Source organism: Dermochelys coriacea, chromosome 7, assembly GCF_009764565.3.
Source record: "Dermochelys coriacea isolate rDerCor1 chromosome 7, rDerCor1.pri.v4, whole genome shotgun sequence".
NCBI lineage: Eukaryota > Metazoa > Chordata > Testudines > Dermochelyidae > Dermochelys > Dermochelys coriacea.
In genome coordinates, this window is record NC_050074.1 from 32,620,855 (window position 1) to 32,641,564 (window position 20,710).

The 20,710-nt window shown below is 57.5% G+C and overlaps 1 protein-coding gene across 3 annotated transcripts in view; it reads left to right on the forward strand.

Moving 5' to 3' along the window:
* The window catches only part of ATG2A (autophagy related 2A), a 39,214-nt gene that overhangs the window by 14,500 nt on the left and 4,004 nt on the right, over positions 1-20,710 (forward strand). For all 3 annotated transcript variants that reach the window (XR_006282642.1, XM_038410314.2, XM_043518537.1), the window contains exons 12-36: positions 290-449; positions 2,246-2,344; positions 3,864-4,037; positions 4,201-4,453; positions 5,171-5,273; positions 5,593-5,755; positions 6,203-6,345; positions 7,004-7,164; positions 7,743-7,900; positions 8,438-8,588; positions 9,425-9,618; positions 10,183-10,263; positions 11,342-11,448; positions 12,106-12,198; positions 13,047-13,117; positions 13,644-13,720; positions 14,107-14,277; positions 15,526-15,652; positions 16,062-16,285; positions 16,566-16,795; positions 16,879-17,014; positions 17,259-17,453; positions 17,891-17,992; positions 19,280-19,364; positions 20,424-20,616. Coding sequence is in view for 2 of the 3 variants with exons in the window: in XM_038410314.2 (XP_038266242.1) it covers positions 290-449; positions 2,246-2,344; positions 3,864-4,037; positions 4,201-4,453; positions 5,171-5,273; positions 5,593-5,755; positions 6,203-6,345; positions 7,004-7,164; positions 7,743-7,900; positions 8,438-8,588; positions 9,425-9,618; positions 10,183-10,263; positions 11,342-11,448; positions 12,106-12,198; positions 13,047-13,117; positions 13,644-13,720; positions 14,107-14,277; positions 15,526-15,652; positions 16,062-16,285; positions 16,566-16,795; positions 16,879-17,014; positions 17,259-17,453; positions 17,891-17,992; positions 19,280-19,364; positions 20,424-20,616 (3,651 nt within the window). In the remaining variant the exon portion in view is untranslated. The remainder of the gene's footprint in view (positions 1-289; positions 450-2,245; positions 2,345-3,863; positions 4,038-4,200; positions 4,454-5,170; positions 5,274-5,592; positions 5,756-6,202; positions 6,346-7,003; positions 7,165-7,742; positions 7,901-8,437; positions 8,589-9,424; positions 9,619-10,182; positions 10,264-11,341; positions 11,449-12,105; positions 12,199-13,046; positions 13,118-13,643; positions 13,721-14,106; positions 14,278-15,525; positions 15,653-16,061; positions 16,286-16,565; positions 16,796-16,878; positions 17,015-17,258; positions 17,454-17,890; positions 17,993-19,279; positions 19,365-20,423; positions 20,617-20,710) is intronic.

Genomic DNA, 20,710 nt, shown 5'->3' on the forward strand with positions numbered 1-20,710 from the left:
CCTCCTCGTGGCACAATGCCCTCTAGTGCTGTGCTGGGGCAAAAGGAGAGCACCCCGTTCCACTCTTTGCAGCACAGCGCCCCCTAGTATCGCTCCTGAGGCACTGGGGTAAGCACTGACTGTGAGGGGACAGCATCCCCTGCACTTCACTCCTTGAAGTCTTCCATCCATGTGCTGACTGTCCCTGTGCCTGCTTAGCTTGTGAGGTCTGCCTGGGCCCCAGCACCAGGGCTGTCAAACCCCCCCTACACCCCTTACTGCAGGCTCTGACTCTGCCTTCCTGCCTCAGGCTGACTGGAGCAGCCCTACAGGTCACCTGCCAACAGAGAGCAGCTGGCTCCCTGCACGTGCTCAGTTTGGAGGTGAGCTTCAGCATGCTGGAGATCCTGGAGTGCCTGTGGGCCAGCACCGGCCCAGAGCGCAGGCAGCAGAAGCCGGAGTATACCGAGGTAAGGGGTGGTGAGTGGATGGCAAAGCCACACCCAGGGCTAGGCACTGGGGTCATGGCTCTCCGGCCCTCCTCACTTCTGTCCTGACCTGACCATGGCTGTTGCTTCGGGGTATCTAGGGGGATGAGACCTCAGCCTGCAGTCATGGTGTGCTGAGCCCCAGGGTAAGGGCTGACTGTGGTGGGGAAGATCTGTTTTGCCTAAGAGTGTGGGGGAGTGGGGAGTGCTCCTGCTATCAGTGCTCCATCGGCTCTGCCTGAGAGGGGTGGGAGAGCATGTGCAAGGATCAGAAGGGTGTGAACCCCAAGGAGGGAGGGAAATTACTGTTGAGGGGTGGGGGGAAAGCTAGACCAGCTGGTGCCCAGGCAGGGCAAAGCCTGTGGGATCCTAATCTGGAAGCTAAAGGGCAGTGGTGGGGTGTTAAAGCCCTGGTGGAGTCACCCCTGTGAACACCCAGGCACCAGGCTGGTGCATGGACCCAACCTTTGGATCCCACGTGTTTTCAAGCTTACTGGACCTGAGCAGCGTCCAGTTGCTGCCTCGGTCCTGGCCTTGCTGACATGCTCTGGAGGTGCAGACTCCCTTTCTGGCCCTCCTCCTTGAGGGGTGGAGTGCTGCAGCCCAGCTGCCATGGGCCCCCAAATCAGTGCTGACGCTCATTCCACATTTCTCCAGTAGCTTATTCATGCTGCTCCCAGAGCTCTACCTTCGTGAGCTCTCTGGTTTATAGATAGATTAACCCTTTGGGACCATGTTGCAGTTAAAGCAAGGAACCCAGGCTTCGCAAAGGAACTCCTTAAACTCCCATCTGGCCCCCCCCAATGCATACTCTGCTCTTGGAAAGTACAAGAGAGTTTGGCTCTGGGGACGAACACACAACACCTGAACGCTATCCTCCCTTGGAGCCCTGCCCACTCCTGAAAGTCTTTTGGGTTCTGGTCAGTGTTGTTCAGGGAAGCCAGGGCCCTTCTGCTCAGCCTCCTGGTTCTGCAACAGCCTGGCCCATTGGCTAGAGCATTTCTCTTTGGAAAGCTACTTCTGACACCTCTTCCTGCCTCTCTTCTCATGCTGGGCTTTTCCATGCTCTGGCCCCGCTGTGTGCTGCTGGGCACAGGGGCTGTTAAACATCCATGACATAGAATGCCCCAGTGGTGAGGAAACTGAGGCAGGGAATGGCATGTAGGCATTGGGTCTACCAGGATCTGTAGATCTCTTGTGCTGTCTGAACAGTGATGGTTGCAAAGATCCTTCTGTAAGTCTGTCTGCTGCCTTCCACTATCATGTGTCCCAAAGGGTTAAACTATAAACCAGGGTGCCGTGCCCACAGGTGGAGTTCGGGGAAAGGGCCAGTGTAAGCTACTGGGGTGTCTTGTGGGGGACACAACGACACTGGGCCTAAGGCAGCTGGGCTGCAAGGTCCCACTTCAGTGGAGGGGTATCTGACAGTCTGTGCCCCGGAAGTGTGCCAGAGAAGCCAAGGACAGGGACGGTGACTGAAGCTCCTGCGCAGACAAAGGGGAACTTAAAGTCCATGGGTCTAAACGCAGCAGCCTGGTGAGTGTCCAGCAGGGGGCGCACTGCCTTGCCAGGAGAGGTCTAATCAAAGAGGACCAGGCCACCTGAGCCTTCTGTCCCTGGCAGCTACTGTGCCAGCACCCGATAGGATGAAACATCTCCCCAGAGAAGGGTGGGTGGGTGAGTGTGGGGCAGCTTGTATCTGTTCTTGGGGAAACTGACTGAGCATCTGCTGTTTGGACCTGCTGCACAAACCTTCACCGCACCCCTTCTCTCTTCAGCTAATGACCTTCAAGAACCCCAGTGCCTTCACCTATAACTCCTCGGCCCGGCCCTGCGTACAGATCCACTACAAGCAGTCGGAGAAGCTGTCATCCAAGGTGAGCAGCAGCCTGAGGCTGGAGGGTGTCTTGAGATTCAGTGTGATTGGCGTGGTTTTTTTCCTCCCCTCCTGCCCCACACACAGGTTTCTCCTCTGGGGAGCCACTGGGCAAAACGGAGCAGAGCCATCGCAAGTTGCCACTTGATGGCATTGCACTGGGCCCTCGCAGCAGGGAGATAGGGGGGATACTGGCTGTCCTGGGTTATCTGTCTTGCTGTGAAGAAAGAAAAGGAGTACTTGTGGCACCTTAGAGACTAACAAATTTATTAGAGCATAAGCTTTCGTGAGCTACGGAAATGCATCCGATGAAGTGAGCTGTAGCTCATGAAAGCTTATGCTCTAATAAATTTGTTAGTCTCTAAGGTGCCACAAGTACTCCTTTTCTTTTTGCGAATACAGACTAACACGGCTGCTACTCTGAAACCTGTCTTGCTGTGATGGGAGCACTGCTGGGAGCACTGGTCCTGTCCCTTTGTCTGGGAGTGGAAGTGCTCCTGAGGTCAGGGCTTTGTTGGTTCTGCCTAGCTACTGCTAAATTGTATTCCAGTAGCACTTGGAGTCCCCAAGTGGAGTGAGATGTGGAGGAGGGGGAGAATGCCCCATTGTGCCGAGCACTGCACAGTCGCAGTGAGATGATTCCTGCCCCGAAGAGCTCAGTCTGTTTAGACAAAGGAACAGTTTATTCTCATGGGGAAACTGAGGCAGGAATCGGGGAAGTGACTGGTCAAGGGTCACACAGTGGAATAGTACCAAAGTGTCCAGAGTCCAATCCAGTCCCTTAACCACATGCCCACACTTCAATAATGTGCCTGAACGGGTTGGGGGAGGGGAGCTCTTCTGTGGTTGGTGCTCCATTGGCTTGGCCTGAGGTTGGTACTCCATTGGCCTGGCCTGACTGTGGCAGGAGCTCTCCTGCAGTAGGCTTGACCTGACATATGACTAAATGCCAGCAGATCTCAGTTCCATGTGCTGGGATCTGCAGGGACACATGATCTTACACAGCCAGAGTGGGTGGGGCTGCATCAGCAGCAGGGGAAGCCAAGCAGGCGGAGATAGAAGGAAGCCCCCAGCTTTCCTGGATGACCCTAGAATAAGACACTGGCAATTGCAAGAGACCCTACAGTAATACAAAAAGAAAAGAAGTACTTGTGTCACCTTAGAGACTAACAAATTTATTTGAGCATAAGCTTTCGTGAGTTATAGCTCACTTCATCGGATGCATGCTGTAGCTCACGAAAGCTTATGCTCAAATAAATTTGTTAGTCTCTAAGGTGCCACAAGTCCTCCTTTTCTTTTTGCGAATACAGACTAAAACAGCTGCTACTCTGAAACCTACAATAATACAGCAGTCTGTATAGTCCCAGATGACCAGGGGCAGCACCTGAGCTTCCCCCTCACTCTCCAGTGTTCTGTAGAATGAACTCCCTCACCCCCCCCCCCCAATCCCATGTAGAGCAGCCTCTCCCTTGGCTGGGGAGGCATTCCCAGGGCTCTGATGGCTCCACCTCTCCCTGTAGAGCAATCTCAAGAAGACTGGGGTTAAGCAAAGCTCGGAGCTGTTGGTGGAGCTGGCAGAGTTCTACTCTGATGTGGACCTGGGTGTCCTAGACCGGCTTGGGTCCCTCCTCCATCTGGCAGCGTCAGCGTCCATGCAAGATCAAGCCCCCGGCCTCCATGCGGACATGCATGTGGTGAGTGTGGGGGATGGAACATCTCCCAGGAGGGGGCAGGGGGGTTGTTCCCAGTTGGCTGCAGAGGAGGAGGTGCTTGCGCCTGCAATGGGCGTGGGACCCGGAGGGAGATGAGGTCCCTGTTAATTCTTTCCTCTCTCCCCCTCTTGTGTCTGGGCGCCAGGCAGAGTCTCCCCATACCCCCGAGAGGCACACAACCGTGCGGCTGGCAGCGCCCAAGGCCACCCTGTGCTTGCAGTTCCCAGTGCCAGACCTGCGGCCCGAGCCGGAGCGGCGACCCTGGACGAAGAAAGCTGTGCGCAAAGAGAGCCTGCGACTGGAGCTGACTGATGTGGTGTTCCAGACAGAGCTGCGGGCAGGGCTGGGGGGTCACGGGGAGCCCACCCGGCTGGAGGTGACCTTCAGCGACCTGCATGGTGAGCATGGGAAAGGCTGAGCTGCAAGGCCTCTTGGGAAGTCTGTCCTTGCCCTGAGTGGGGCTCACGGCTCCCTATGGAGGTTAGGAGGCTGCTATAGCCTCTGGGCTAGCAGACTTGAACAGTGTCTGCTTTGGCTCTAGGATCCATAAGTCCAGGGTTGGGTCCCTGCTGCCAATGACCCTCCCAGGGGCATCTTGTTCCCTTAAGGGGCTGGAGGGCAAACCCAGGCTGCAGGGACAAGGCATGAGACCCACAGGGACCCACTCTGTTCAGGTTGAATTGCGGGGTGGAACATGTGACCCCATGTCTCCTGCTGTAAAATATGAAGGGGATGTTTCTAAATGGATACCTCTTGGTTTTGTAGATGCTACAGAAACCTGCATGCTCTTACCAGAGCCATCCTGATAATGTTCTTTATTCTAACCAGTAGGCTGCCCTCCCTCTCTGCCAAATCCAGGAATAGAATCCAGGAGTCCTGGTTTCCACCTCCATCTGCTCTAACCATTAGACCCCAGAATAGAACCCAGGAATCTTGATTCCTGTGCCCCTCCCTGCTCTGCTCCCAGAGCTGGGGGTGGGATAGCCAGGAGTCCTGCATCTTTAATTCAACCCCCAGACCCCTTACAAACTCCTCCCAGGTGTAGGATAGAAGGGCAATATTTGGGAGGGTATGGGGGTGTGTCTGGGCACTGAGTCCAGCCACTCTCCTTGCAGGTCTGTACGAAGACGGTGAGAGGCTCTCCATACCCTGCATCCGGGTCAGCAAAGCTCTTGATCCTGCAGCCAAAGGACTGGGCAAGAAATACCTCTTCCCAAAGTGAGCGTTTTGGGGGGCTGATCTCCCTGCCCCATGTGCACCCTGGTAGGAGCAGCCCCCTCCACCAGAGCCTCTCCCATCCCACCAGCTCTCTCCCTTATCTACATCTCAGCTGATTGTCATCCAATCATACATCCTCTGGTTGCATGGAATGTCTCCTGCTGTGGTGCACAGGGTTGAGTGTGGGTGGGGGGGGAAGCTCAGATGTGTTGCAGTGAAATTTTGCCCCCAGCATCTGAGAAGGGGGCAGATAGCCTCATAGGGGGCTACATTGCTCACCCTGTGTCCTCTGACTTTCCCTTCCCCCGGCTCTGCACAGGATCACGGTGACCCTGACCCCCCAGCACAGCCTGTCCCAGTGGGACTTGGTGATGGACAAGGTGGAGGAGATGGATCTGTCGATGGTGGAGAGTCCCTGTGAATTGCGGCGGCCTGAGCCCTCCCCCTTCTCTTCCAAAAGGACCATGTATGAAACTGAGGAGGTAAGGGGGGCGGCCCTCCCTGGCACTCAGTGGGGAGGAGATAGTGGTATACGTCGGAGCATGCAATATGTCCTGCCTTCCAGGGAGTCTGATCCTGCCAGGAAAGGCGTGAGTGTTGTCTTTGGGGCAGGTGGCTCAGTTAGCCCACCAAGATACAAGGGAAGCAGCAGGGAGGATCTAGGGTATGGACTGAATGATCCTGAGGGAGGAGCCTCAGAGATGAGAACAGCACAATTGGGGTTCTCAACTCCCCTTCCATATCAGGTCCCCTTTTCATCTAGCTTGGGCTCTCCCCTCCCAGTAAGGAAAGGACAGGGGGAGGTTGTGACCCCTGACATGGGGGTCACAGCCTCCATCTTGACAACCCTCTGGTTTAGTAGTTGGTTAGCTAAAGCGGGTGCCTGTCCCTTTAAGTCTTTAACCCCTCCTATGCTGGCCTCCCCCCAGATGGTGATCCCTGGAGACCCTGAGGAGATGGCGGATTTCCAGGCCAAGACAGTGGCTGCCTCACAATACACCCTAGAAGTGACCCTGCCCAGTGTCCACATCTTCCTGCCTAGCAAGGAGGTCTACGAGAGCATCTATAACAGGTATCTGGGGAGAGGGGAGCGGGGCATCTAGCCGGGTATCCTGGCTGGCAAGGAGCAGCCACAGCGCCTGGCAGCCTCTAGGGATCAGGCCCTGAATCCTCCCTGCTTGCCCCCTGGACTCTTGACCTTCCGTCTGCAGAGCGGGGCACCAGCAGTGCTCAGCTCATGTGGACCCCGGCCCTGCCTGTGTGGGGGGTTGGAAGAGCTGTCGGCTGGGGCGGGCCAGGCCTGAGCAGATGGATCCCAGGTGGCCCAAGACTACTGGGTTCTGTTCTGAGCTCTGGAAGGAGCGTGGCCTCTAGTGGTTGGAGCAGGGTGGGGCTGGCAGTCGGGGCTCTTGGGTTCCATCCCCACCTCTGCTGCCAACTTTCCAGGTGATCTTGAGCAAATTGCTTCCTGTGCCCGTCTCCCCACCTGCAAAATGGGAGGTGGCGCCTATTGAGTGGCCTATCTTGTTCCCTGCAGCACCCTGAGAGCATTCTGTGGTAAGCTCTCTGAGGCAGGGGCTGTCTCCTTCTGTGTCAGTACCGTGCTCAGAACCAGGCGGGCCAGGTCTATAACAAACACCGCTGGGCCTGGGGAAGGTTTGAGGGGTTCCTGGCCTAGGGGAGGCAAAGGCAGTTGTGAGCATGAAGCATCTTTCCTTTTCCTTCCCCAGGATAAATAACGACTTGCTGATGTGGGAGCCAGCCAGCCCACTTCTTTGCTCCTCCGGGTCTGCGGGGGGCGCTGCACCTGGGGCCTTCTTCCCCAGCCACCCGCCCCCTCCCAAGTATTGGCAGGACAACTTCAAGATGTGCAAGTCGGCCTTTAAACTGGGTAAGGAGCCAAGCCCCGCCCCCAAACCCAGAGAGAGACTCCTGTCATCCGCACTGAGCTGTGAAGTCTTAAGGCAGTGGTTCTCTAACTTTTGTACTGGTGACCCCTTTCACACAGCAAGCCTCTGAGTGTGACTCTCCCCTCCCCCCCCCTTATCAATTAAAACCACGTTTTAATATATTTAACACCATTATAAATGCTGGAGGCAAAGGGGGCTTGGGGTGGAGGCTGACAGCTCGTGATGCCCCAGGTAATAACCTCACAACCCCCTAAGGGGTCCCAACCCCCAGTTTGAGAACCCCTGCCTTAATGGAAATGGGGAGTGAAGGATTCTGGGAATAGCATCATGGTTGCTTGCTTTGTGATGGATTCAGGATAAGGAAAGGGGCTTGTGGGTCCAGTCCCCGGCTCTGAAGGTAGCAGAAGTCTAGTGGCTAGAGCAGGGGGGCTGGGAGTCAGGACTCCTGGGTTCTGTACCCAACCCTGACATGACCTTTGGCAAGACCTTTCCCTCTGTGCCTCAGTTTCCCCATACAGCAGGAGCTGCCACTAATGTTCCTCTTCCCTGTCCCCATCAGACTCTGACTCTGAAGATGAGGCCTCTCACTTCTATTCAATGGACGAGGTGGTGGCTCAGCAGAGGAAGGGGGACCAGCTGAGGCAACATCAGCAGAGCCGTTTCTCCACTGTGGTCACTATCCTGAAGGGCAGGGTGGTGGCTCTGTGCGAGGCCAAGGTGAGGGCAACCCCCAGGGACCCACTGCCAGGCCATCTCCTCTGAGCTCCAGCTAGCCTGGCCTGGGTGCTGCCTGGATGGGAGATCTCTGGGTTCTGCAGGGAGCAAGGTAGTGGAGCCCTCCCCACTGAGCTGGTGTGGAGGGCACTAGGTGGTGCTGTGTTGCAGGGACCAGGATGGAGGCTACTACTTTTCCATAGAACTGAGCTGCTCCTTCTAGTGTCCAGGCCAAATTCAAACCTGGGTCATTCTCCAAATGCCCACCCGCCACCCTTCAACTCCCTCTGGAATTGGGTACTGGATCCTTCCCTTCTGTACCATGCTGCTGTATGCTGTTTAAATAAGCCTCGCACCCCTCCTTGGAGGTGGCTGCATCTGAGCCCCAGGTGAGGGATTCCTATATAAATAGCCTCGCATTCAACCCCAGAGGCTGCTGCTCCTCACTGCTGGATGACTGCCATCTGACCCTTCAGGATGAAAGGGCAATGGTCTGCAGTGGGGTGTCCGACTCTCATCCTCCTTCCCCTCTGCTCCCAGGGTGAGGCGGGGAAGAAGCTGGATGACTCCCATGGAGAGATTGTGCTGGATGTGGACAACTGCACCATCTTCAGCGTGTCCCAGTACAAGGGTCAGGAGGAGCTCGGCTACCTCTGCATAGAGTCGGAGAGAGTCACCCTTTATCATAAAGGTATGGTTCAAACTGCGTAGGGGTGCTGGGAGTCAGGACTCCTGGGTTCTGTCCTGAGGAGGATCTCTTCTGTCAGATTGGGGTTCTGGTCCTGTGTCTGATGGGCTGAAGCAGTTGGGGCTGGAAACCAGGACTCTCCTACTGAGCCATGGATTCATACCTATCCCCATGTACTCGCTGGACAACTGGCAAGGGCCCATGGTTACAGAATAGATCCCAGGGCTGCCGAGTCATAGCCCTGCTCCCCGACACACAAGACCCGTCTGCTTTCTCCAGAGCCCTCCAGGGATCTCATGAAGTATTGCGGAGCTGGGATTTCAGTTGGCCCATCCAGGTCAAAGGGCAGCAGGTCAGGCCTGCGCTGCCCTCTGTGCCCAATCTTGCAGTGACCTCTGGTGGGAGCAGCCAAGGGGCCAAAGAGGCAGCTGGGCTGAGGCCTGCCAGGAGGAAGTTCTCTGCAGTGGGGATTGCAAAGGAGGAGGCTCTTGCACCCTGCGGCAGCTCAGCGTGGTGGGGGGACATCTAGGGTGGCGGTGGGTCTTAAAGAGACAGAGCAATGCTGGAGGGGCTGGGGTTGCAGCTGCAAGAGTTGTTAATACCGAGTTCATATCAGTAGCTGTCTGAGTGGGTTATGAAGGAGGTCAGGATCGTTACCCCATTTTACTGAGGGAGAGAGGGTCAGTGACTCTACCTGGCATTACCCAGTGGCAGAGCTGGGAACAGAGCCTACCTCTCCTGAGTCTCAGGCCAGTGCTCTGCCCCACAGGGCACTGGGAGGGAGTTAGTGGGAGGGATGGCTAGCTAGCCAGCCAGCCAAACTCTCTGTGTCCCCTCAGCTGTGGTAGAGGACTACTTCCTGGCCAGTCGTTTGGAGATCCCCAGCTTCACCCCCCCTGACAGGCTGCACCCCACAATCTACTCTTCAGAGGAGGGGGTGCTGAGTGGGCTGGCGGGTGGCAGGAAGGATAGGCCCCTCAAGATGCTCTCAGCTGCCATCCGCATCAACCTGGACTTGAAGAAGAACATCAAGGTATCTTGTCTCCACTCTCTGGGCTGCGGGGGAGGGGAATCGGCTAGGCGGGCTCCCTCTGCTCTCCCTTCTCCAAACAGGCTAAGAGCCAAAGCAACCCCTCCCTGGGATCTGCATTTATTTAACTTAAAACATCTCAGTGCCAGCTTTCATCTGACTTGTCTGTTCCTAGAGGCTGTTTCCCTGTAGGATCTCCTCTGTCCCTTCCCCACCTCAGAGAGCCACTGGGACAGTTCTGGCTTGAAGCAAATAGGGCTCCTCTGATCTGGCATTGTCATGAATCAGCAGAAGTGGCTCTGTCTCCCTGTGCACTGCCCCATGTGAGGGGTGACTTGGCATGAAGGGCCATGGGTCTGGATGGGGCCCAGCTGCGGTGGACTGGCATGTGGGGGTGCTAGAAGCCCGCTGGCCTGGTGTGTTTGGGGGAAGATGTCCTAAGGGGGTTCATAAATGGCTTCCCCCGCATCCTGCCCCTTGTAGAGCCTTTCCCCATCGGGGGGGGGGGAAATCTCCCTGCTTTTTAACTTTGCTTCCCCAATCTTCCCTTTTGCAACCCAAATCCAGGAGTTCCTGGTCACCTTGAGGCTCGAAGGGGCCACCATGCGACATCACATGGCACTGACCAATCAGAGTTGGTACACACAGGTACGTCCTGGGCCGGAAGTACCCATCCTGGAGTGAATAGCAGAGGGAGGGGTGCAGAGTAGCAGCCATGGGGCTGAGGAAGACTTGGGGCCAGGAGTGGAAGCTGGGCCAACACCAGCATGGCTAGAAGGTGTGGAGCTTTCCCAGGGGACAGGCTGGATCCTCTATAGTTTGGACTTGTGCCCTGGTGTCCAGCTAAGGGGAGTTGAACTCATTCATTGGGCAGGGCCCAAATCTCTGTTTAGTTGTGGCAATTCTTGCCCCTTGCAGGTGTAAGCCCCCACCCGGTTCCTTCTGCTGTTGTGATCAACAGTGGAATAGCTGATCTGGATGAGAATGGGGATTGCCCAGTGGTTAGGATGTTCGCCAGGGACTTGAGACCTGGGCTTAATTCCTGGCTCTGCCATAGGCTCCCTGTGTGACTTTGGACCTCTTTTTCCCTACTTATAAAGTAGTGATGGAGTGAGGCAGGATGTCCTAGTGGCTAGAGCACTGGCTTGGGACTTCCCAGCTCTGCCACTGGCCTGCTGTGACTGTGGGCAAGTCATTTTGCCCCTGTGCCTCAGTTTCCCAATCCGCAATGGGAATAAGAACCCTGCCCTGCCTCCAAGGGGTGTTTGTGAGGATAAATCTGTTACAGATCGGGGCCAAATGAGTGTCGAATGGAAAGGTCAGCTCTGAGACTAGCAGCTCGCTGTGTCATTTTCACTCAGTGCAGCTCCTGCATCTCTCAGCCATTGGCTCAGGCTCTCGGCAGACTCAGGCAGGTGCCATGAAATTGGTTATACGCTAGGCACATGGAGTCTGTGAGGCCTAAAAACTAACTCCTTTTTTCATGAAAGCTGAGATTCCGGGCCCCACAAATGCATTGGCCAGGCTGGATCCGTATGTCCGACACCCCTGGTCTAAAGAGAATCCTCCTAGTTCAACCACAGGGGACTGGGGCTGGATGCAGGGATCTGGGGCAGATGGGGGTGGGGAGAATCCTCCATCTGGGGGGGATCGGCGCAGTCTCTGCCCCCATTAAAACCTGCTGTCTGGGGTGTGCACGCTCACGCTCTCTCACCCTTTCTTTCAGCTGATTGACTTCCTGGACGTACTGGATGATCCAATTCTTGGCTTTGTCCCCCCAACAGTCATTACGGTGCTGCACACCCACCTCTTCTGCTGTGCAGTTGACTACAGGTACTGAGGGGAGCAGAGGCAAATCGGCTGCACGGGGAAAAGGGTGGCTGTAAAATAGGAGAGGCCCTTGTCTGTTTGTACAGGAGGAACAGAGATGAGACAAAAGTTAGAAAGCAGATCTGGTCTGAGGAAATCCAGAATCCCAGGTTCTGTCCCAGCTCAGAGTGGCGAGTGGAGTCTAGTGGGTTAGAGCAGGGGGGTTTGGGAGCCAGGATTCTGGGGTGTTCTCTACAGCTCTGGGAGAGGAGAGGGGTCTTCGTTAAAGCAAAACCTCTCAGCCTGGTCTCTGCTGTCTGCTCTCTTTCTTATCTTGGCATCCTGGAGACTGGATGCGATGGTGGGAGTCTGTCATCTTGAGATGGTCTCAGCTGGGACAGGAACACTGGCCCAGCCAGACAGGATCAGAACCGAGGGCCATCTGGTTCAGAATCCTGTCTCTGGCTGTGGCCAGTACCGTATGCTTCAGAGCAAGGAGTAAGGATCTAGCAGAAGGCAGCTGTGGATCATCTGTCCTCTGTGAAGGCTGCAATCCCATCTTGGCTGGGGCAGGGCGCACGTGGGATAACCCTGCCGTGCGGGGACTCTCCTTGGCTCCTTTAGCCCTCTCATCACACCCTGCCCCCGCACTGGTTCTGTCACTACCATCTCACCCCTCAGGCCCTTGTACCTCCCTGTCCGCGTGCTCATCATGGCAGAGACCTTCACCTTGTCCAGCAACATAATTGTGGATACTTCAATCTTCCTGCTCAGGTAGGCATCCTCCAGCTGGGGACATCCCAAGAAGGCTGGCCGCTCCAGGAAGGGCCTTGCCTTCTCCAGGGAGGGCCTGTGCACCCCTGAGCTGGTGAGATCAGGGGGTTTGAGACCTGTTCCCTCTGGACCGAGCCTGGGCTGCTCACAATAACCAAGTGCTGGCTTGTGTGGAAGAAGTTGGGGTCAGTAGCTTTGGAGCCACCATCTTATGGTGCCTGGATGCCATGGTGGTGGGCATGGTAGAAGGAGCCCAGTACAATGGAATCCTGAGTGATTTCTTTGGACCTGTGTCTACTCCAGTTACCTGGGGTGTAGCCGTGAACCGGTGGGCCAGGTGCGCTTATTGGAGGAGTCTCACCCCAGCACGCACAGTCTCTTCACACCGTCTGGCATCCTGTATCCCATTCCCCACTTCTCTGAGCCAGCCAATCTCCCCACCCTGGGGCCAGGACAGAGCTGCCACCCCTAGAAGGCCCCATATCCCGTTCTCCATCCTCATGAGCCAGCCAGTCCCACGGTTCTGGGGCCAGATCAGAGCTAGTGCCCCGAGATGGGAAAGGCCCATGTGCCGTTCCCTGTCTTCCCACCCGGGGCTGGATTGGCACCGATGCCCTCTAGAGTAGCATCCTATTCCTTGAGCCAGCCACTCCCCAGTGCTTACTCCCTTGGCCCAGGGTGGGAGTCGGGGTCTGTCACAGGGCCAGATACCTATTGCACTGTATGGGGCCCTTGTGTTCATGGTTACTGTACAGTGATGGACAAGATCTTGATTGCACTCGATCTGCCTGGTATGTGCCTACTGGGCGGGGGTGGCAGCAGAGTTTAAGTCACTCCCTTCACCCCAGGTTTATTCTGGATGACTCTGCCATCTACTTGTCTGACAAATGCGACGTGGAGACAGTTGATCTGCGGAAGGGTAAGAGTTGGATGGGCTGCGTGTCCATCCTTTGCTTTGCTCTGGGTACTGAAAACAGCAGCTATTTGAAAGGCTGCTGGGGAGCTGCAGGTATCCCTCAAGCATCATGCCCCCGTAGTCCCTCAGGCTGGGCTCTCGGTAGGTCTTTCAAGCTAAGCAAGCTTGCACCTGGTCAGTAGTTGGATGGGGGAGCTGGCACTCAGAGCCCAGCCTGGTGGCAGGCGGCTCTGTAGAAGACACCCCATATTGCTTAATAATCTTCCATCTGTGGATTTCAAGGGGTTTCCCAAATGTTTGAATGGATTTAACTGTCCCTCGTCCTGGGTGTGTTGTTGCTGCAGGGAACCTAATGCACAAAGAGGAGTGTGGAGGAAGTGCCCAAATTAAAGCGAACGTGGAGCAGAACCCAGGAGTCCTGACTCCCAACCCTCCCTGCTCCAACCCACCAGGCCCCACTCCCTTCCCAGAGCCCAGGATAGACGCAGGGATCCAGTCGGGCTGAATCTCTGTTCTCCCTTGGCCTCAGATTACGTGTGTGTACTGGATGTGGATCTGCTCGAGCTGGTCATCACCACGTGGAAGGGGAGCGCCGATGGGAAGCTGGTGAGGCCCAGCCAGAAAGGGCAGGGTGGGGGCGGGCCTGGTAACTGCAATGGAAATCCCAGGAGAGAAACCCCCCCCTTAAAAGGTGACTATGCAGAGTGGGGAGGATACTTCATGTGGCTGAATGCAGGAGGTGGGTGACTTCTCAGCCCTCCTTGTCCCTCGCTGTAGCCTTGCGGGGTGTGAGCCTTTTCCAGTGCAGCTTCTGGTGTTTTCGAAGCAGCCTTTCTGTGTTTTTGAGCCTGCAGGACCTAAGCAGCCCCGCCTCCTCTCAGGAGCCCTGTGCTGTCTGCACCAACCTCTCCCAAGGACCCAGGATTCCATTGCTCTAGCTCCCCACCCCAGTGTGACACATACTGTCTCCCACTCGCTTTGTTCCACTCCAGACCCAGCCACTGTTCGAGCTGCGCTGCTCCAACAACGTGGTGCATCTCCATACCTGTGCTGACTCCTGCGCCATGCTGGCCAACCTTATCCAGTACGTGGTCAACCACGGGGACCTCCACCCGCCACCCCGGCAGGACAGCCCCACAGAGATTGCTGGCCAGAAGGTGCAGGTAGGGAGAGGAAGTCGGGACTGGTGTCATCCCTAGCTGAGTAGGTCAGACTGGTTTGATGCCTGGATGGGGGACCTGCATGGGGATCTTCCAATGCTCTAGCTAAGCAGGGTCAGGCCAGTTCAGTGCCTGAATGGGGGACATGATCGGGGATCTTTTGTAGTTTAGTTAGGTGGGGTTGAGCCAGTTTGGAGCTTGGCTGGAGGACCTACTCCAGTGAGATCCAATACCTAAAACTGCACCAATCAGAGGAGAAATAAGGCACATTTTTTTTTTTATTGGGGAGATTCACCATTGCAGCAACTTACGCAGGGATGCGGGGTGGTCTCCAGCCCTTGAGGGTCTTTAAATCAAGACTTGGTGTTTTGTCTCTGAGCTGCACTCTAGCTCAACCATCAGATCTGGGCTGGATGCAGGGATCTCATGGGGAAGTTCTCTGGCTTGCATTTTGCAGGAGCTTGGATGAGATGGTCTCGCCTTAACAGCTGTGAAGGAAAGGCATATGCTGGAGGGACACAGGGAAGTTCAGTAGCTGGTGCTCTGCCCTAGCAATCAAGCAGACTCCAGTGCTGCTGTGTGGCACTAGGGGGCACTGTTCTGCAGGGCGGAAGGGCCCAGTGTCAGTCTTCCCTCTAATTTTTTTACATCCATGTGCCAAGTGAATTTTATGTGCACCAATATGGAGGTGACGTGTGACATCACCTCCATATTGGTGCACATAACATGTGGTGGGGGTGGGGCCGAGGGGTTCAGTGTGGGAGGGGGCAAAGGGTTGGGATGAGGGGTGGGGCTGGGGATGAGGAGTTTGAGGTATGGGAGGGGATTCAGGGCTGGGGGAGAGGGTTGGAGTGCAGGCTCTGGGGTGGGGCCAAAGATGGGGGGGGTTGGGGTTCTGGCTGCTCCAGGGCTTCGGTGGGGAGATAGGACTCCCCTCCAGCTCTCTCCCTGGCTGTGGCAGCTCAGGTGAGGCTGGGTTGGTCCGAGGGAGGGACTCCTCTCCCCCGGCCGAGGCAGGTTCATGCTGGGGCCGGTGGGGCTTAATAGGCAGCTGCAAAGCTTAGAGGGAACTTAGCTCAGTAGAGGGTGTCTCCCCTGCCATCAGCACTGACCCAAGTACCCCTGCACTGTGCTAGTGGGTACTGTGCCCCAGGGAGCAGGTTGGGGCTCAGCTGGGGGCGCTCTCCCCTGGCAGTGGTGGTCCATGGATACCCATCACTTGGTACATAACACCCTCTGGTTGGCCCCCAGCTGTCGGAGAGCCCGGCCTCGCTGCCCTCCTGCCTGCCCGCTGAGACTGCCACCATTAACCAGCGGGACCTGACTGACGCCCTCATCGACACTGACCGTGGCCTGAGGGACCTGGCGTTAGAGTCTGGTAGGGGGTGCCAGTGAGAGCCTGGGGAGCCGAGGGGACCACGCTGTCCTCTCGTTGCCTCTACAACTCCTTGGGGGGCCTCTGGACATGGTGGGGGGCAGAGAGGAAGGGTTGGGGGCTGGGTGGTATGTGGCTGCATCCCTCCTGCTGCAGGGCTAGAGAAATTAGTGTCAGCCCCACGCCCCAAACTGTCAGCTGGCTGAATGGGCTAATTTGGGGCTGGTGGGGCCCATTGTCCTGATCCGGGGAGGGGAATGTGGGGCAGGAAGGGCCGTTGGCTCAATCCAGGGGCGGGTGGATGTCAGGCCGGTGGGGCCTGTTGGACCAATCCAGGGCAGGGTGGATGTTGGGTGGGATGGCAGGGTATCTCATTGGGGCCAATCTCACCAGTGTCCCTCTCTCCTCCCAGGAGAGACTGGGCAGTTGCACCAAACTTCCCCCGTTTCAGTGTATCTCTTCCCGGGGGAGAAGAGTGCTGGGGGCAAGCCCTGCCCCCCACCCCCTGCTGCCCTGCCCCCGGCCCCCGTGGAAGTGGGGCTAGATTTCTGCTCCTCGGAGGGCAGCGAAGAGGAGAGTGAGGCCACCGATAATGATGACTTCTGCATCCTGGACGCGCCAGGCATGGGCATCCCAGTAAGGAGAGGCAGGGGCTGTGGGGCACACGGGGATGGGGGACTGAGGGGAAGCTGAGGCCTGGGGGGCTATGACTGATCGGGGTGGGGCTTTGGGGTCAATGGGGAGCTAGGAGGGAGAGGTTGGGAGTAGAGCAGGGCTGGGTCCAAATGCCTGGATTTTTTTAGGAAGGATGAGATAGTGGGATATTGGGGGTGGGGTTTGGACATCTGGGTCCACTGATTGCTCTGAGGCCTGCCTCTGTGTGTCTCTCTTCTCCCCCCTCACACTCCTCCCCTAGCCCAAGGACGGAGAGCCAGTGGTGACAAAGCTGCTGGAGGGACCGGTGCCCATCAAGGATGGCTACTTCTCGCGCCCGCTGGGCAGCACAGACCTGCTGAAGGCCCCGGCACACTTCCCATTGCCTGAGAGCCGGGTCATGCTGCGTGAGATCTCAGTGGTCTGGCACCTTTATGGAGGGCGGGACTTTGGGGTCGGGCGTGCCTCCCCAGGACACGCCCACTCACCCAGGTGAGACCTCGATGCCTGGCAGGCACGGCCTGCCCTGGTGCTGGGCTGGACAGCTCTGACCCTGTCTCTCCCCAACTCTGCAGGATGAGGCCCAGCTTGTCGAGCGTCCGCAGCTCCCCTTCCCGCTCCTCGATGGCCAACCGGCCCCAGAACACCTGGCGCACGCAGGGTGGGACCGGGCGCCTCCATGACCTGCTCATGGAGATACAGCTCACCAAGGTGAGGGCGGGGTTATGTGTGAGTGGGTGGGGCTTACATCCGTCCCACAAAGTTCTTCTGGGGACCTCCCTGCCACAGGATAGTGGGCTGGGTAGGCCCATTGGTCTGACCTCCTTTTCATAGACATGATGTTCAACTCCCCTTATGCTATAGAACTGCGTTCTGCTCCCAACCCTTCTGCGGGGTGTGTCTGGCCTGTCAGGAACACTCCTCGCATTATTATCAAGCCTTAGCCTCTCACCAGGTGAGCTTCCAGCATGAGACCTACCCCAGTGGGGCAGAGAAGCCGTCCACAGAGCTGGAGGAGCAGCCAGTGTCGCGGCAGGTGTTCATCGTGCAGGAGCTGGAGATTCGTGACCGGCTGGCCTCCTCCCAGATCAACAAGTTCCTCTACTTGTACACCAGCGAGAACATGCCACGCCGGGCCCACTCCAACATGGTACTGCCGGGGGGCTAACAGAGGGATGGGTAAGGGGCAGGGGGTGGTAGGCTAGGGTGGGATGGGGCAGATACTAGGGAGTTGACATGAGGTGAGTGCTGGGGCTTAAGGAGAGGCTGGGGGGTAGGATCCAGGTCTGGGGTAGGGGTGAGTTCTGAGGGCTGTTGGTGTGGGGCAGCCACTGCAGTTGGGGGATGGGGAAGGTATCTGGGGTGGGCATGAAGTGAGGGGCTTGGTGTGGGTTGAGCACTGGGGTGGGGGGGCAGTGGGCTCTGTGGGGAGGGGTGGGCTCTTGTGGAGAGGGGTTTGGTGTGGCATGGGTACGGGATCTGAACTGGGGGAGGGGTGGGGTGCTTGCTCCATCCCTGCTGAGGGAGGGCAGTGGACCATACACTCCCCTTCCTCTCCCCATGAGTGACGGCCATCTCTCCCCATAGCTCACCATCAAGGCCCTGCATGTCTGCCCTGAGGCCGGGCTGGGCGGCCCAGAGTGCTGCCTGCGCGTCTCCCTCTTGCCGCTGCGCCTCAACATCGACCAGGTGAGGGGGGCTGCAGATAGCTCGCTCCATGGACCCTGCCTAGAGAATCTCTGCCCTGGCCCCACAGCCCTGGGGAGCCCCCCCAGTCCCTAATGGCCTGGCTCTGGATTCAGACCAGCACCCCCTCAAGGGGAAAGGCCTTGTAAGCCAGTTCCCTGCTGTGGGGCTGGGTCAGAGCTGGTACCCCCTAGAGCAGAAAGGCCTGTGTCTCCAAGTATAAATGGAATCAGCTCTTTTTGTCTCCTGGAGCTCCAACTTCCTGGGGTTCAGCATTGTCCCTCCCCAGTCCCCATTCAAGGATTTCCCCCCCTTCCCCCACCCCTTTGTGAATGATGGGCTCTGACTCTGCCTGGTGCCCCCTTGGCCCAAGCGATTTGTCAGCATCTGGCATTTTGTCAAGTTATTGCTCCCAAGGGGAGGAGAAATTGATGATGCGAGGGGGCAAGTTCTCCGGTGCCATCCTGTCTGCTTGCAACGAACGTCCCCACAGCCAGGGGTGAAAGGAATATTCAATTTTTACCGCTAAGGGGTACAGCTCCAGCCCCTGGAAGGGGCGGGGCCTCAGGCAGAAGGGGTGGGCTGGGGGATCAGGGGCTCCGGCAGCGATTTTAGAGGGTCTGGGGCTCCGGCCGCTGCTGCGGTAGGGGCGGCCAGGAATCCTGAGCCTTTTTAAATCGCTGGCCCCGGGGCAGCGGCCCCTTTTGCCTCCTCCATCGGCAGCCCTGCCGGTGGGATCCCTACTGGCAAGGCCGCCGATGGGGGAGGGGCAGTGACGTTAGAGCTGCTGCGGCAGAACTTTAATATGGACTGCGTACGGGACGGTACTGGCTTCTTACCGGTACGGTGTACCGGCCCACTTTCACCCCTGCCCACGGTCCCGTGTCCCTGATCACAGCAGGAACGAACGGCTGGTTCCTTGCTCTCAATTTCCAAGCTAGCCCAGTGTCCAAGGAGCTCTGTCCCCCTGCTGTCTCCCAGGGCCACACTCGCCTTTGCTTCTCTTGCTGTGTGCTGGCTCTCTGCCTTGCGCGCACACCCAGCTTGCCAGGAAATCCCCCAGCCTCTGCATTTGCAGCCAGTCTGGAAACCCCACAGCCCACATGGCTCATGCCTGCAGCCTTGGGCAGTGGCTTCTATTGTTTCCAGCCCTTTCCCTCATAAAGGGGCTTAACTGCTCCTTCCATTTAGCCTGAAAGAATGGTAATTAGCACAGCCAGGTCTGTGACTGAGGGCTGCCCACCTTCCAGTATAACACTGCCTGTTGCTGCCTCTCCACCCCACCACCAGGATGCCTTGTTTTTCCTGAAGGATTTCTTCACCAGCCTAGCTGCCAGCATTAACCCTGTGTTGCCCATGGAGGCTGGGACAGAAGGTGAGTTGAAGGGCAGTTGAAGGTGCGGGCTGGCTGGGGAGGGATAAAGCTTTCTTCTCTGAGGGTCTTCTGGCTCTTTGTAGCCCCGTCATAAACCTTCCTCATGCTGGGGAAACTGAGGCAGGGGGACAGACTCTCGGGCCACGTGAGTGTCTGGCCACACCAAGTGTTAACAGTGACTGTAACCTGGGCTCCTGACTGCATTTCATGGGCTCTGCCAGCTACGCTACCACCTGTCACCACAAGATGGGGGTGTTGCTCAGGCCTTAGCTGCCAAGAGCATGTACAGCAGAGGGGGGCAAACAATGGCTTGCAGGCCACATCGGGCCCACGGGACCATCCTGCCTGGCCCTGAGCTCCTGGCAGGGAAGCTAGCCCCCTGGCCCCTCCCATGTTGTTCCCCCTCCCCTGCAGCCTCAGCTCACTGCGCCGCCAGCGCAATGCTTTGGGCAACAGGGCTGCGAGCTCTTGCCAGGCAGCGCAGCTGCAGAGCCCAGCCTGACCCAGAGCTCTATGCTGCACGATGGCATGGCTGCCTGTCCTGGCGTTCTGGGCAGCGTGGCTGTAGCGCTGCCAGCCACTGGCGCTCCAGGCAGCACAGTAAGGGAGCAGGGGCGGTTGGATAGAAGACAGGGGAGTTCGGGGTGGTGGTCAGGGGTTGGGGCAATCAGAAGGCAGGGAACGGGGGTTGAATGGGGGTGGGGGTCCCAGGGGGCAGTCAGGAAGGGGGGGTTGGATGGGGTGGGGGGGCAGTCGGGGGACAGGGAGGGATGGATGGGGCAAGGGTCCCCAGGGGGGCAGTCAGGAAGAAGAGGGAGGGTTGGATGGGGGTGGGGGCCGGGCCACGCCTGGCTGTTTGGAGAGGCACAGCTTCCCCTAACCAGCCCTCATACAATTTCGGAAACCTGATGTGGCCCTCAGGCCAAAAAGTTTGCCCACCCTGATGTACAGCCTGCTGAGTTAGAGAGGGGGAAACTGAGGTGCTGAGCAGGGGGAGGCATGTGAAGCCCCTGCTCCTTGACCACCACTTTTTTTTTCTCCCTCCCCCCCGCCCACTAGCCCGCCCAGATCCAGGGGTCCGAGCCAGCCCAGCCACCGAGTCAGAATCGCTGGGGAAGGAGCAGGAAGGGAGCCGGGGGCCAGGGTTGGTGGTGATGGGGGTAGAGATGACAGCTTCTGTGGAGACCACACTGAGCGAAAACAGCTCCTCCTCCAATGCCTCGTCCTCCACGGACCAACCAATCTACTTTAGGTACGAGATGCTGCTGCCTCTGGAGTGGGGCGAAGGGGTGCTGCATAGTGATCAGCGAAGGGGGATCTTATTTCGAATTGAAGCGGTGGGTGGG